This window comes from Oreochromis niloticus, linkage group LG19 (genome assembly GCF_001858045.2).
Source record: "Oreochromis niloticus isolate F11D_XX linkage group LG19, O_niloticus_UMD_NMBU, whole genome shotgun sequence".
Taxonomy (NCBI): domain Eukaryota; kingdom Metazoa; phylum Chordata; class Actinopteri; order Cichliformes; family Cichlidae; genus Oreochromis; species Oreochromis niloticus.
In genome coordinates this window covers 9,640,050-9,653,841 of record NC_031983.2, presented here as the reverse complement: position 1 = coordinate 9,653,841, position 13,792 = coordinate 9,640,050, and the positions used below count along the sequence as shown (strand labels likewise).

The 13,792-nt window shown below is 41.5% G+C and overlaps 2 protein-coding genes across 6 annotated transcripts in view; both read right to left on the bottom strand.

The window, feature by feature from the left end:
- LOC100705232 (regulator of G-protein signaling 6) overlaps positions 1-2,141 on the bottom strand; it is a 42,224-nt gene extending 40,083 nt beyond the window's left edge. Inside the window, exon 1 of one of the 5 annotated variants that reach the window (XM_025901041.1) lies at positions 1,715-2,141. The gene's annotated coding sequence lies outside the window, so the exon portion shown is untranslated. The remainder of the gene's footprint in view (positions 1-1,714) is intronic. The other 4 variants (XM_005453282.4, XM_025901042.1, XM_005453283.4 and 1 more) reach the window with 4 other exon arrangements.
- A 6,995-nt stretch (positions 2,142-9,136) lies between these two features.
- The window catches only part of LOC100700378 (signal-induced proliferation-associated 1-like protein 1), a 37,213-nt gene continuing 32,557 nt past the window's right edge, over positions 9,137-13,792 (bottom strand). The window contains exons 17-21 of the mRNA XM_005453286.4: positions 12,640-12,841; positions 11,893-12,042; positions 11,559-11,685; positions 11,216-11,294; positions 9,137-11,096 (exon numbers count right to left, since the gene is read on the bottom strand). Coding sequence (XP_005453343.1) covers positions 10,953-11,096; positions 11,216-11,294; positions 11,559-11,685; positions 11,893-12,042; positions 12,640-12,841 — 702 coding nt within the window. The 3' untranslated portion in view covers positions 9,137-10,952. The remainder of the gene's footprint in view (positions 11,097-11,215; positions 11,295-11,558; positions 11,686-11,892; positions 12,043-12,639; positions 12,842-13,792) is intronic.

The window sequence follows — 13,792 nt, the reverse complement described above, 5'->3', positions numbered from 1 at the left end:
TTCATCTTATATAAAAAGTGCCACTGCAGTAAAATGTGTCAGCAAGGAGGAATCAGGAAGGCACTAATTATGTATAAAGCACAGATGTCGGTGTCCTCAGCACACAGTGAGTGCGGCTGCGACGTTGATGACTCATCTTAACAGAAAGCTGATGTTCATAATGAATGAACCTTCACCGAGGTGATACCGATAGTGGCTTTGAGCGTGGTTAGCGCTGGCCACTGTGTTTGTTGTTGTTTTTATGCTAAGCATAAGTAAATGTTGACTCCATTAGCTGCAATCATACGACGGTTACCTCTGATCTGCCTGCACTCCCAACATTAACCTCCCCCAGGCTTCATGCTTTGAGAGCTGCTGTTAAGGGATTTATTTACTTTCTCTAGGCACACACACACACACACACACACACACACACACACACACACACACACACTCAGGGAATTAATTCTGCTTAAGTAAGGATTTTCATAACCTGGTGACGGGCGCTTCACAAGCCCTCTTAGCTCCTTTTGCATTTGAGGTACCTGTAAAATGTAAAATGGCTTTTTAACCATTTGCTGGTCCTTTAATTGGGAGGTGAGACTGGTGAGGAAGTAGATCACATAGTTTAACACATCCTTAATTTTTGGTGTGAGAGAAGAAAGCTGCCATTCATTGTTGTTGACAGTTATTCCTGTTTAAACAGAGCTGTGGTAAGCTACCGAGGGGCAAAGAATAGTGGCTACAGATGGCATTTCATGACAGGGACACGTGAGCATGCTCAAATGAAACCTTCATACATTAAACCTGCAGCTGGCATGGGGGATTTGGAGTGGCTGTATTATATAATTGCATCTCGCAATGTTACAACTTACTTCAACTTTTGAAGATAATAGCCGTGACGGAGACAGGAAGGGGAAAAAATCATTGGTGTTACCGGTTTGCACGGCAGCAGACGTGCAAGGTGGCTTCGCCACTGTAGCTTTCATTTATTACACCGTAGAGCATGGTGATGCGCATGAGTGAATAAGTAATCATCCGCTCTTGCCTCACTGTTTGTTATTGCCACCAGAAGTGCAGAGTGCAGCACTCCCCATTGGCTAACACGTCTGTGCGCTTTTTAGAGTCTGAGCACATTAGACAGCTAATCTTTGCGCCCGCCTCAAGGGTCGTATCCAGACAGAGGAGGTATGGATTGCATAGCACCTGCTCGAAGAAAACAATAGTGTACCAATAGTTCCCCTGCGGATCAGGAAGCTGTAATTCTGGAGAGCAACTTCCTTCTAATGAAGCTGCTCAAACATGATGAAACAGACAGATGAAACAGGCATACTGAGAGCTGCTGAAAGAAACCAAAGTGGGCCACATATGCCCTCATGTACACCACATGTGTGTATGTGTGTGTGCGTGCGCTTCTGCCCATGCATATCCACAAATCTAAGCACGCAGCAAAATCCAATTCATGAGGAAACACAAAAGGACATTGCACACACACACATTCACAGACGCAGACCCCCTGTGAGTCCACAGATGCCCGGTCAACTGAAACAAACTGGAATAAAACTGGCAGAGAGTTTGCAGAAAGCCACGTAACAAGCCGTGCTCCAGTTACAGCCAGAGCCATATTAAAAACAGCGAGTCCCAAAGCCATGTTCACTTGAGGCAGGCGAACGAGCCCGGTGCAGTGCAACATCTGTGACACCTGACAGTTGCTGATACTGAAGCGTTTTATTACCTTAACAACAAAATATCGCCCGGTCCACTCGGCTCCCCCTGGCTGGCTTCCCCTTAGCAACAAGCAGCAGGCAGGTTCATGGTATAATTGGCACAGGGAGAGAGAAGGGGATGAAGAAAAAGGGATGGAAGCAGTGGAGCAGCGAGAAAAAAGAGAGACAGAAAGAAATACAGAAGGGAAAAGAAGCTGGTTGGCCACTGCAGTATTCCTCTAGTTCTCCTCCTCCTCTTCTTCTTCTCTCTTCACCAGCCCTGCCTTGCCCCGGCAGTTCAGGAGATCCTCATGTGTGCACCTCGTTCACCCCCCCTCTCCCTCTGTCTGCATGTGCACGACTCAGAGCGAGAGCAAAAGAGAGAGTGTGTTAGGGAGGGAGGGAGGGAGATCTGTGCAACAGAGAGGGGCAGATCAAGTTGAAAAAAAGGGGGGAGGGATGAAGGAATTAAAGAGAATATAAAGAGGAAAACAGAGGGAGGAGAAAGACGGGCAGGAAGAGAGAGCGAGAGAGGGTGTGCGTGTGTGTGCATGCGAGAGAGAGAGAGAAGTGGATGCACCGCACAGAGGAAAAGGAGGACAGAGAGATGCACACTGCAGCAGCAGCGCCCACTGATGCTGAAAATAAGAAACATTTCATTAAGCGGATATTGAAATGCTAATATAAAAACAAGTTAGTGAGCACACACTTATACACACACACGCACAGACGCTGGCTATAAATACATATCCCAGACTCTTTGAGCAAGCAACCTCAGAGAAAATGCTTTCATTATGCATTCAAAGCTCATGTATGAGAAGCCGCCCGGGTCCCAAAATTAGACTTTTTCTTGTATTTCTTAGGGGGATGGGGGTGTGTTTCTTTTATCACGGACAAAGTCCACTTTCCATGTCCTCGAGTATGCCGAACATCCGCTCATGTTTCTTCCTCCACCCATTCAACCCATTCTAAATGCATGTTCTCCTCCCGTCCTCTCTTCATGTAGAGTCATTCAAGCTTAAATGGCAAACCCAAACGAAAGAACCTTTTCTCCCCCCCCCCCGCCATAAATTAGATCCCAAAAGCCCCCGAGAAAGACAGCCCAGAAATACATGGCATGGCCAATTTGTGAGTGCATGCGTGCAGAGTGTGCACACACACACACACACACACACACACACACACACACACACACACACACACACACACACAGATGTCTGGGTTTGACAAAGCCGGTTCACCAGCTATCAAGGAATTGTGTAGCCTGCTCCTCTTCACTGCACTTTTCCTTCTTTTTTTCCACAGCGTGCTGTTATCTAAGCGGACGTCCCAGCTTGGCACAGACCTCTCCTCGTTGCTTTTTGAAAATATTTCAGGAAGCTTCAAAATGTTCTTCGCAACACAGAAAAACCCTGAACGCAGGTTTAATCAAGCCTGACAGATAAAAAGCTGCACTTCTCATTATTAGAAGTACAATTTGTTCGGTGTGTGTTTCTTCAGGCAAAGAGCAGATTAAAATTTGAACAACCCGAAGCTGCTACTGTTCTCTGTAAATGTTGTAACCAAGGGAAACTGAGGTCACAGATACTCACCCACGGTGCTTACCCTGCACATTTTCCCACTACTTATAGGCAGGGAAAGAGCAGGAGTGTTACATCCTCCCAAAACTACAAAACTGCTATGATAACTACACATTTACCCTTTTTGTACATCTGCAGTGATACATAACACACCTCGCCCGCAGAATACAAACTGCATATGATCCATGCTGTATACCTTCATGCTCCACGAGGTCTCTCGGCGATTCAGTACCATCTTTAACAAGGTGACAGACAGGCAGCCGGCAGACAGACAGGGACTCTAATCTGCTTTGAGGGGGCCAGTCCTGCCATAATCTGCATTAATGCTAAATTATTGAACAGCCTGCTCAGATCCACACTACTGCCAGAGACCAACACTGTTAGCCACACACAGCACAGCAAAGATCTCGCTTGCTTTTAGAGAGACTTAAGAGGAGTGTTTTTATGCTTTTTGCCAGATTTTACATCTAAATATGTGGAGATACACAGAAGACATTCATTATTTAAAGAAATTATTGTGGATTAGTTTGCTGTTTTTTAAGGCTTTCTGAAAATATTATTTGCATACCTATTGGTACCATGGGAGTGTCATGCTAGTCTACAGTCCTGTACTCTCAATAATTAGTATAACTACCTTTATTCTACAAATCCTGAACTCTCTTTGACAAGCTTTGTTCAGTTTATTTAAGTAGTCTTTAGGAGTAGTTCTCCGGGGTTCTTGAAGGACCTTCCCACACAGCTTCATTAATGCTAAGGTCTGCGCTCTGAGGAGGCTGTTTTTCAGATATCATCTTACTGCATGACCACTGAGATTATTGTCCTGCTGAAACATGAAGCTGATATTAAAGATGCTTTCTAGATGGTACTGCATGGTGGATCAAAATCTGCTAGTACTTTTCTGTCTTCAGAATTCCTTCAATTTTCATAAGATCCCGAACACCACTGGATGAAATGCTGCCCCAAACCATGACAAGACCCTCCACCCTGTTTTACAGATGGCTGTAGACACTCACTGTTGTACCTGAATTCCTCCATATATGTCAAAAACAAATTTAAGTTTAGATTTATCGCTCCATAAGAACTGTTGTCACTGATTTTCAGTTTAGTTCTTACTCACTCTGTTTCTCTTCCTTAGGAATGGCTTCTTGACAGCTGCCCTTCCACTGAAGCTATTTCTGAGGCTTTGGCAGAGAGTAGATGGATCAGCTGAAGGGCCAGATGCTTCTCTCAGGTCTGTCAGGTCTTTGGTGTTTTATTTGGGTTTTTTTTTTACATGATCAGATACTGTTCATCTGCTGTAGATGTTTCACTACTTTTCCTTTGTCCTCCACTTGTTCAGTTTACATAAATATCTTAAAGCCACACTGCACATCATCCCAAGATATGCGTAGGTTTCAGCTACCAGCTCTTTGGGAATCACCGTGTTGGTGCAAAAATACTATTTTACGCCTGTCAAACTGTGTTATCTGTGGCATTTTTCAGAGATTTGTTTAAAGAAATGGGAACAAATTATGTATTTTTCCAACGGGCTTCTGGTAACAAAATGCCAAAATAAACTATTTAAAATTGATTCTTAGCTAAGTTGTCTATTATGTGCAGACACAAAACTGTCTCACCCCTTTTTTATGCTTAAAGTTTAAGTGACCTAAGCAACACACAAAAAACATTCCTTAAAAATGATCCGTTACTAGGACTGAACTGAAACAAGAGGGAAAAGGCAGCCACTGTCCAAAGACAACATTTGAAAGACTTCAGAAAGCCTAGAGAACTGTTGTTCAAGACCGCTTTAAGTTTTAAGGTCCAAGAAAATCTGCTTGGAGGCAAAATATAAGGAAACGGAGGGCAGCTCAAGACTTTTGCACAGTACTGCATAAGCACTACTAGCCTTGCATGTCTGGATGCAGTTTTAAGATAACAGTGGGATTAAGAAAAAGTGAAATATTTATAGGGTATAATGTTAATAATACATAATTATCAATTATTAAAATGTTCTTGTTCGCTTTTGGTTAAGTTATGGTTACAGAGGCCTAATCTGTACACTCCACAACACGACCTCCAATCTCTAAACAAAAAGATGAATTTGACTGCTGGATATATATGTTAGCAATTAGCTATGAATTCTTTTAAATGTGACAATTTTGTTAACATCTGACCCAAAATAGCCGAGGAAGATCAGTCCTAAGCAAATGCGGCTTCAGCAGTCTGTGTAACACATTGTCATCATCTTACACTGATAGTCTTTTAAATACAAATTCCCGCTCCATCGCCATGCTAGCAGCAGAGCTGTCATTGCTAGGTAGACAGCTACAGTATATTAATTTTCATGACTTTTGCGATGATCAATTCAGAAGCACCCCACTGTTATGTCCCAATATCATAACATCAATTTAGTGCCAACTATATAAACATTAACAGTTGAGATAGTAGAGATATTCCAACACTACAAGAATCATATTTAACTCATTTAAATGTCACTGCTAGCGGCACATAAGACTACATTATCTTTCATATTTGTTTTAACTGGATTCATTAAAACAAATGGACTTCTAAGGCCAGTGTGGCCAAGAGAAACTACTTTACTGATCATTACCTAGCAGTGGCTCAGTGGCCAGAAACCTGCAATCTCAGCAGTGGCTATTTTTGCTATTGCTACGTTAGCTTTGCCATTAACCAGGGTAAACTTCATATAAAGTCTCCGAGCAGGCTGCTCTCTCATTTGTCATATTAGCAAACAACACTTGATGGCACTAACAATAGTCGTGACAAAAGTACAGAAATCCTGTACTTAATTAGCAGTACAGATACAACTGTCTAAAAACAGTCCAGTAAAAGCTGAAGTACTGATTCAATTTCTTTACTCAAGTAAAAGTTAAAAAGTACAGGTTCTGAAATCTAAGTAAGTAAAAGTAAACCTACTCAAAGTAAGAAAGTAAAAGTAGCTCTTTGGATTGTTTCTACAGGGAGTGCAGAATTATTAGGCAAATGAGTATTTTGTCCACATCATCCTCTTCATGCATGTTGTCTTACTCCAAGCTGTATAGGCTCGAAAGCCTACTACCAATTAAGCATATTAGGTGATGTGCATCTCTGTAATGAGAAGGGGTGTGGTCTAATGACATCAACACCCTATATCAGGTGTGCATAATTATTAGGCAACTTCCTTTCCTTTGGCAAAATGGGTCAAAAGAAGGACTTGACAGGCTCAGAAAAGTCAAAAATAGTGAGATATCTTGCAGAGGGATGCAGCAGTCTTAAAATTGCAAAGCTTCTGAAGCGTGATCATCGAACAATCAAGCGTTTCATTCAAAATAGTCAACAGGGTCGCAAGAAGCGTGTGGAAAAACCAAGGTGCAAAATAACTGCCCATGAACTGAGAAAAGTCAAGCGTGCAGCTGCCAAGATGCCACTTGCCACCAGTTTGGCCATATTTCAGAGCTGCAACATCACTGGAGTGCCCAAAAGCACAAGGTGTGCAATACTCAGAGACATGGCCAAGGTAAGAAAGGCTGAAAGACGACCACCACTGAACAAGACACACAAGCTGAAACGTCAAGACTGGGCCAAGAAATATCTCAAGACTGATTTTTCTAAGGTTTTATGGACTGATGAAATGAGAGTGAGTCTTGATGGGCCAGATGGATGGGCCCGTGGCTGGATTGGTAAAGGGCAGAGAGCTCCAGTCCGACTCAGACGCCAGCAAGGTGGAGGTGGAGTACTGGTTTGGGCTGGTATCATCAAAGATGAGCTTGTGGGGCCTTTTCGGGTTGAGGATGGAGTCAAGCTCAACTCCCAGTCCTACTGCCAGTTTCTGGAAGACACCTTCTTCAAGCAGTGGTACAGGAAGAAGTCTGCATCCTTCAAGAAAAACATGATTTTCATGCAGGACAATGCTCCATCACACGCTTCCAAGTACTCCACAGCGTGGCTGGCAAGAAAGGGTATAAAAGAAGAAAAACTAATGACATGGCCTCCTTGTTCACCTGATCTGAACCCCATTGAGAACCTGTGGTCCATCATCAAATGTGAGATTTACAAGGAGGGAAAACAGTACACCTCTCTGAACAGTGTCTGGGAGGCTGTGGTTGCTGCTGCACGCAATGTTGATGGTGAACAGATCAAAACACTGACAGAATCCATGGATGGCAGGCTTTTGAGTGTCCTTGCAAAGAAAGGTGGCTATATTGGTCGCTGATTTGTTTTTGTTTTGTTTTTGAATGTCAGAAATGTATATTTGTGAATGTGGAGATGTTATATTGGTTTCACTGGTAAAAATAAATAATTGAAATGGGTATATATTTGTTTTTTGTTAAGTTGCCTAATAATTATGCACAGTAATAGTCACCTGCACACACAGATATCCCCCTAAAATAGCTAAAACTAAAAACAAACTAAAAACTACTTCCAAAAACATTCAGCTTTGATATTAATGAGTTTTTTGGGTTCATTGAGAACATGGTTGTTGTTCAATAATAAAATTATTCCTCAAAAATACAACTTGCCTAATAATTCTGCACTCCCTGTATCAGCTGTTTTTTGTGCTATACTAATGTAATGATAAATCTTCTAATATTAGAAGATGGGAATACAAACTTTAATTTCTAAACAAAAAAATAAGGAACATTTTTTAAAAATCCTCTACTTTCTGATGCCTACATTTTAGAACCTGATTGAACAAGATGTTTCATGAGTTGTCCTGGCTGATTTACATCCTCTTCACTGATAGTAACCAGTTATGCTGTCTTTTTTTCTAGATGCTATAAAGTTGGTATGAAGTTGGAATTCATCATCAGCTAAAATTCACATTAATCTCTTCCACACTTGATGTATCCTAACTCTGACCATGAGCACTGCAGCCACTGTCCACTAATAAACTGTTCTTCGCCTTAAATTAATCACAACACTGATCCGTGTTAACCCATGACTATGGCACACGATTTTGCATCTTTCATCTCTTCTTTATGCGACGTCCCCTGGTGATTAATACACGAACAGGACTTTCTTTTATGTGTTACTGTTTAGCCTTAAATTGGTTTGATGTTTGAAGGCCCACAAATGGTAAAACCAAAAGTAACAAGCCTGCTTTGAAAATGTAAAAGTACAGATATTTTTAAAATGTAGGGCATAAAAGTAAAAACTTATCAGAAAAAAAAACACTCAAGTAAAGTATAGATACTTGAAAATTCTACTCAAGTACAGTAACAAAGTATTTGCACTTGGTTACCAGCTCTCTGGCAGGTTTAAGCCATTCAAAGCAGCACATCACTTGTAAAAATGTCTTATTGGTTAAAAATGAATAATAGAGTGCTATCCCCAAACATAAAAAAAAAGCACAACCATCCCTTTGTTTTATTTTTACAATATGAAAATAAGCATTAATATCTATTATATTTTTGCAGTCACTGATTAAAAACAGGCAGAAATAGATTACATCTTCAGTTATGACATGAACTTAGGAGGTCATTTTAATAATAGCAGGTTTGATACAGAATAACTGCGATTTAAACGACTAAACATCCAAACAGGCCTAAATCACACCGATCACTCGTTGGATGCATAACGGTCTACGTCTCCGCCCTGACTTCTCTCAGGGTATCCTGATCAATCAATCTGTCCCACGCAGCCCTGAATGTGTCTGGACAACCGCCTTGTGTAATCAAGCTTGAGTGGAAAAACAGCACCTCTCTGTTAATCACAATACAACAGCGGGCAGCCACAAGGCCGCCAACAGGTATCCATTTACTCAAAGCCACCTCACATAACCCCCAGCAGTTGTGCTAGTTTCCTGTTTTGCTCTTGTTGATGAATGGCGTGTCTAAATCGCAGTGCATCTGCCACAAATGTCACACCAGAAGACCACTCAGCAAGACAAAGTGTAATTGAACAAAATATCTTTAATAGATATAAACTTTTTTTGTGTGTTTGTTTTTACACATCACAGCTCAATGGAAACAGAATCACATGCTGACACACATGTTAAGAATGAAGGCATAGGGGCAATCTGCTACCGTTATGGGCCTACGACTCATTTTGTCTGAGTCCGGCTCGTGGTTCCACTCTGCACTAGCAAGTAAAGCAGAAATACATCAAAAATAACTGTAAAAAATAAGAACGAAGGTGCGATTTTGATGAATATTAAACTCTCCTTATATACAGTTGCACAGCATCAGGGTACAAAAGGAAATAGTTAAAGTATGAGGCTTAAATAAGGACTGAGCTCGGTCATCTGCAGACCAGATTCTGTGTGGGCTTTCGCACAGATTTACAGAAGTACAGAAAACTGTAGCTGGGATTTCAGGACTTACACAGCATCTTATCTGCAATAATATAACAGTACCAACTGACTCCATCCAAAGATTTAGGGATCAGATTGAGGCATTTCAGCGTGCTATGGGAGGAGAAGGATGTGAGTTCACTGTAGTAGTATTTTACATCTTGTCAACACTAAGTGGCACTCTCAAATCAATCCACTGCAGCAGGCAAAAGTTTTTAGGATTAAAAATATCAATATATTCTCTAGCACTGTACTCTGGATCAAAAGTTACCCGCCTCCTGCTGGAAACTTTTGAGTCAAAGGATACATCTTGTCACGTAGGAAACCATTACTTGTATATACTGTACATATCTAACTGCATATGGCTGTTTTGCTTTTCTTGGCCATCATCTTTGACATAAATACTCTTTACATTATTATATCAAGGGAAGGCATGAGAAAAGTAAATGTGAACATCACATATTTACAATAATCTGAATAAGTGACACTGAATTGTCGATTTCTATCTTTATGGCACCCATATTGTGTTTGTGATATATATATTTTTTTTATCTTTTCATGTGACCAGTAGTCCTATACATGTTTTACTTGCAATAACCCTCGCTACACTTGCACAGACTTTTACATAAGCGATACAGACAGGCACTCGACCTTACAGTGTTTACAGTATGTGCTATGCAAAGGGTCTGTCTGTCTATCTGTGCCTACCTACCAACACTAACCATCAAAAATGCAACTCCCATCCTCTCTTATAGTATCTACTTTATCTTTTTTCTCTTTGTTAGTAATACAAAAATAATCAGTGTTGTTATCTGTGAACTGGGAAAAGTGGAGAATGTCTTAACGGCAGCACATTTACAGCACACCTGTCAATTAAGATCAGAGCAACCTGGGACTATATTCAGCAACTCTTGAAGAAATTTTAATTTGTGTTAGAGGTTTTTCTTTAATTGGAAATCCGTCCACTTAAAATTAGGTTACAGCTGGGGAGCTAAACGGTGACTTTAAATCCCTTTAGGTTTGGGTTAGTTTCGAAATCGTGCTCTCGCTTTCTCTGACATGCAGGAATACCAACAGTCCATTCAAGGGGGGGAAACAAAAACATGTTATATTTTATGAGCTCCTAAGTAAGGGAGACCATGCTGATGAAAACTGACACACAGATACGCCGCTGCTCTTTTTTGTCTATCACCCTGGTTTCTCCTTTGTCTTTTGTGGTGACTATTCAAACAGGTCCATGAGGCTGAGGAAGGATGATGTTTACATCCATGTTGGCACTAGTTTGTAACAGTACAAGAGTGACACTGTTTTTTTTTTAAATGTGATTCTGTTGTGCACCGAAGATTACTGAAACGTTTGAAATCAGCTTGAGTAGTGGTTATTCTCCCAGTGGAGAGCGGTCAGCAGCAGCGTGCATCAGTTCATGTCGATGGTGTTAAAGACCCACTCTGTAAACTTCTTCAGCTTGGCGGAGGCGCTGTAGGACTCCTCAAGGAGACGCTGGTTGTCCTCTCGCAGGCTCTCAATTTGAGCTTGTAGTGATGCCTTGGCATCCTTCTCCTAATGGTTACAAAAGGCACATGCAAACAATTTCAGGTTCATACTTAGATTTTGCATCTATATTGGAGGCAGTGCCATCAGCCGAAGAGGAACAGGATCAATCTAGCATCACAAATCACCTTCTTTAGATCCTCCTGTAGTGCCTTCACCATGGATTCTAGCTGGCTCACCTTCCCCATCAAACAAGCTGGAGTCTCTCTGTTAGAGGAAAAAGCTTGAGATTAGCTGGGACCAACATCTCATCTTAAATCATGGGTAAATGTTTCTTAGTCCAGTCTTTCTCAGTGATGGTACATATAGCTTGGCAATCCCCAACAAAGACTATTGTACTATTGGTATGATTCATCGGTGATGCAGTGGTGTGCGATTTGCAGAAAATCAGTGTGTTTGGTGGCACATTTCTGGAAAAACCAGTGGATGAAAGCAAACACTGGATCTAGGCCATGACCTGAGGCCTCTCACCCTGGCGAAGGCTGTCTCAGTGGAGCCGCCTGAGGCTCGGCCTGCTGGGGACTGGTGGCTGCTGCTGCTGCTGCACTCTCAGCCATGGAGTTCTCCTCCTGGGCTGCTAGGAAAACCAGCCTCTGCTCTGAAGTATTAAAAAAAAAAAACAGTCAAATGTTATGTTATCTGACCTAAACAGAGAACAAATACAGTGTAACAGTGCCCTCTTCTGATAAAAACTAAGATAACGAGTGGATTTCTCTATTACAAAACTAATTTAACCTTCACTTCAAATGTCTTTTTGTTTGTGGTTTGTTTTTAAGGATGAAATGAAAACATGACGTCTGGTTACCCTCAAAGGCCTTGGCAGCATCTACCAGGTGGGCCCAGTCAAGCGGGCCATCTGCCCCCGTGTCAGGCAGGGGCATGAGGACAGGCTCTTGCAGCTGCTGTTTCTTCCTCTCTTGGTCCAGCTCTGAGCTGTCTGGGGCTGACAGGTCTCCTGGGAAGGAAAAGAACACAGTTAAACACAATGAATGAGATTTGTATCTGTTTTTAGGGGGCTGAAGATGGGAAACTTTATAGTCAACGGTTTTAGCACGGCTTGGCCATATGACTTTTTCAGTTGCATTGTGCTTAGTGTGTTTAATTCTTCAACACAACTCTTTTAGACAAGCTTTCCTCTCATTTCTTTAAGTATTCCTCGGGAATAGTTCTCCGGGCTTCTTGGTGGACATTAAAAGCTCTTCTTTAGATGTCGGCTACATTTTTGTTCTGTTCTCTCTCAGGATGATCCTACACTGCTTCAGTAATGTTGAGCTCTGGGGAGGACATTCTTCAACTTTTTCAATCCAGGTTTGCTGAAGACATCTTTAAAAAATTACAGCAAAGTCAGGCTCCTTGGAACAAAAAGAAAGGCTTGGCTCAAGACTATTGCACAGTAGTCCATCTGCTCCGTTATGAACAAGAGGTCACACGGCACATAACGAAGCATGTTTGAGTTAGAAGGTTTTTTACTCTTCCTGATTCCTGATGCTGATGCGTAAACCACTACACTTTGGAGCCACTACAAGTTCAATCACAGAAACTAAATATTTACCGAGGGATTTGTGCGATGCTCGCCGACTCGGTCCGTGGCGGGTGGTGGGTGAACGTGGGATGGTTGAACAGGAGAAAAGAAGGTCAGTAGGCGTTTCACGCTGTCCACTAGAGGACGGCTCCCTCTGCCCGCTGTAAATGCTCTCATCAGACAGGGTTCTCTGAAGGGAACGTCGACTGGGTGGGGGGCCTGGAAACAACGGCTTCACGTAGGGATGGAAGCAGACAAATATTCTATTAGGGTTGTGCCATATCATATTGTCCGTGATAGTAATTATAAAAGCTTTTTAGCAGGGCTTAAACAGCTGGTTAAAAACCTCGACCCAATATGTTATATCCCAGGTAGTTTTATCATGTGGTCTTGTACGGCCACTGAAGAGTTACAATATCAGGTTACATTAGCTGTTGTTAAACTAAAGTACTTTTTGTGTTTGTGAGAACCTTCACAGATATAAAGGATTTAACAGATTTAACAGATATTTTATGTTTTGCTTACAATTTCCAGGTTATCTAGCATGCTATTGTGCTTACATTTGACTTGTGGTGTTTCGCTACTATGTAACCATAATACTGCTGGCACCTTGTTTTAAAACAGTCTTTGGTGAAATGACCATGAACATATAGACTTCCATACTTGGACTGATGATGAGGTGAAACTGCTATTTTAAGCAGCACAAGACGAACATAATGTATACACAGTGACAGAAAACAAGCCTTAATTTGTTATCAAAGCAAATGTAGCGGTTTATTAGAGTGGTACCAGGAGCATTATCCATAATCATACAGCGTTTTGAATCATTTGGTTGATTCAAAACACTGATATTCTCTTATATCACCTGATTTTTTTTCCTTTGACACAGGAAATGTAAACATATTTCTTTAACATTTCTTATGTGTAGTTATTTATTCACTTGTTTAAGAGCTGCCCGACTTTGCTTGGATCAGCTGGTTGTTTTGTTTGTGGGGTTCCAAACAGTTGCAGAGTGCCATCTGGTGGACAAACTATGATAGCACAGTTGAAGGGTGTCTCTTCAGTATTGACCGTTATAAATGCTAATACTGACAGATCGTCAAATTGCTGTTATTGGTCGGCTGATAAATCGGTCCGGCTCTAGTTAAAGTAAAAGATTAGTTAAAATACATTAGCCTAAATT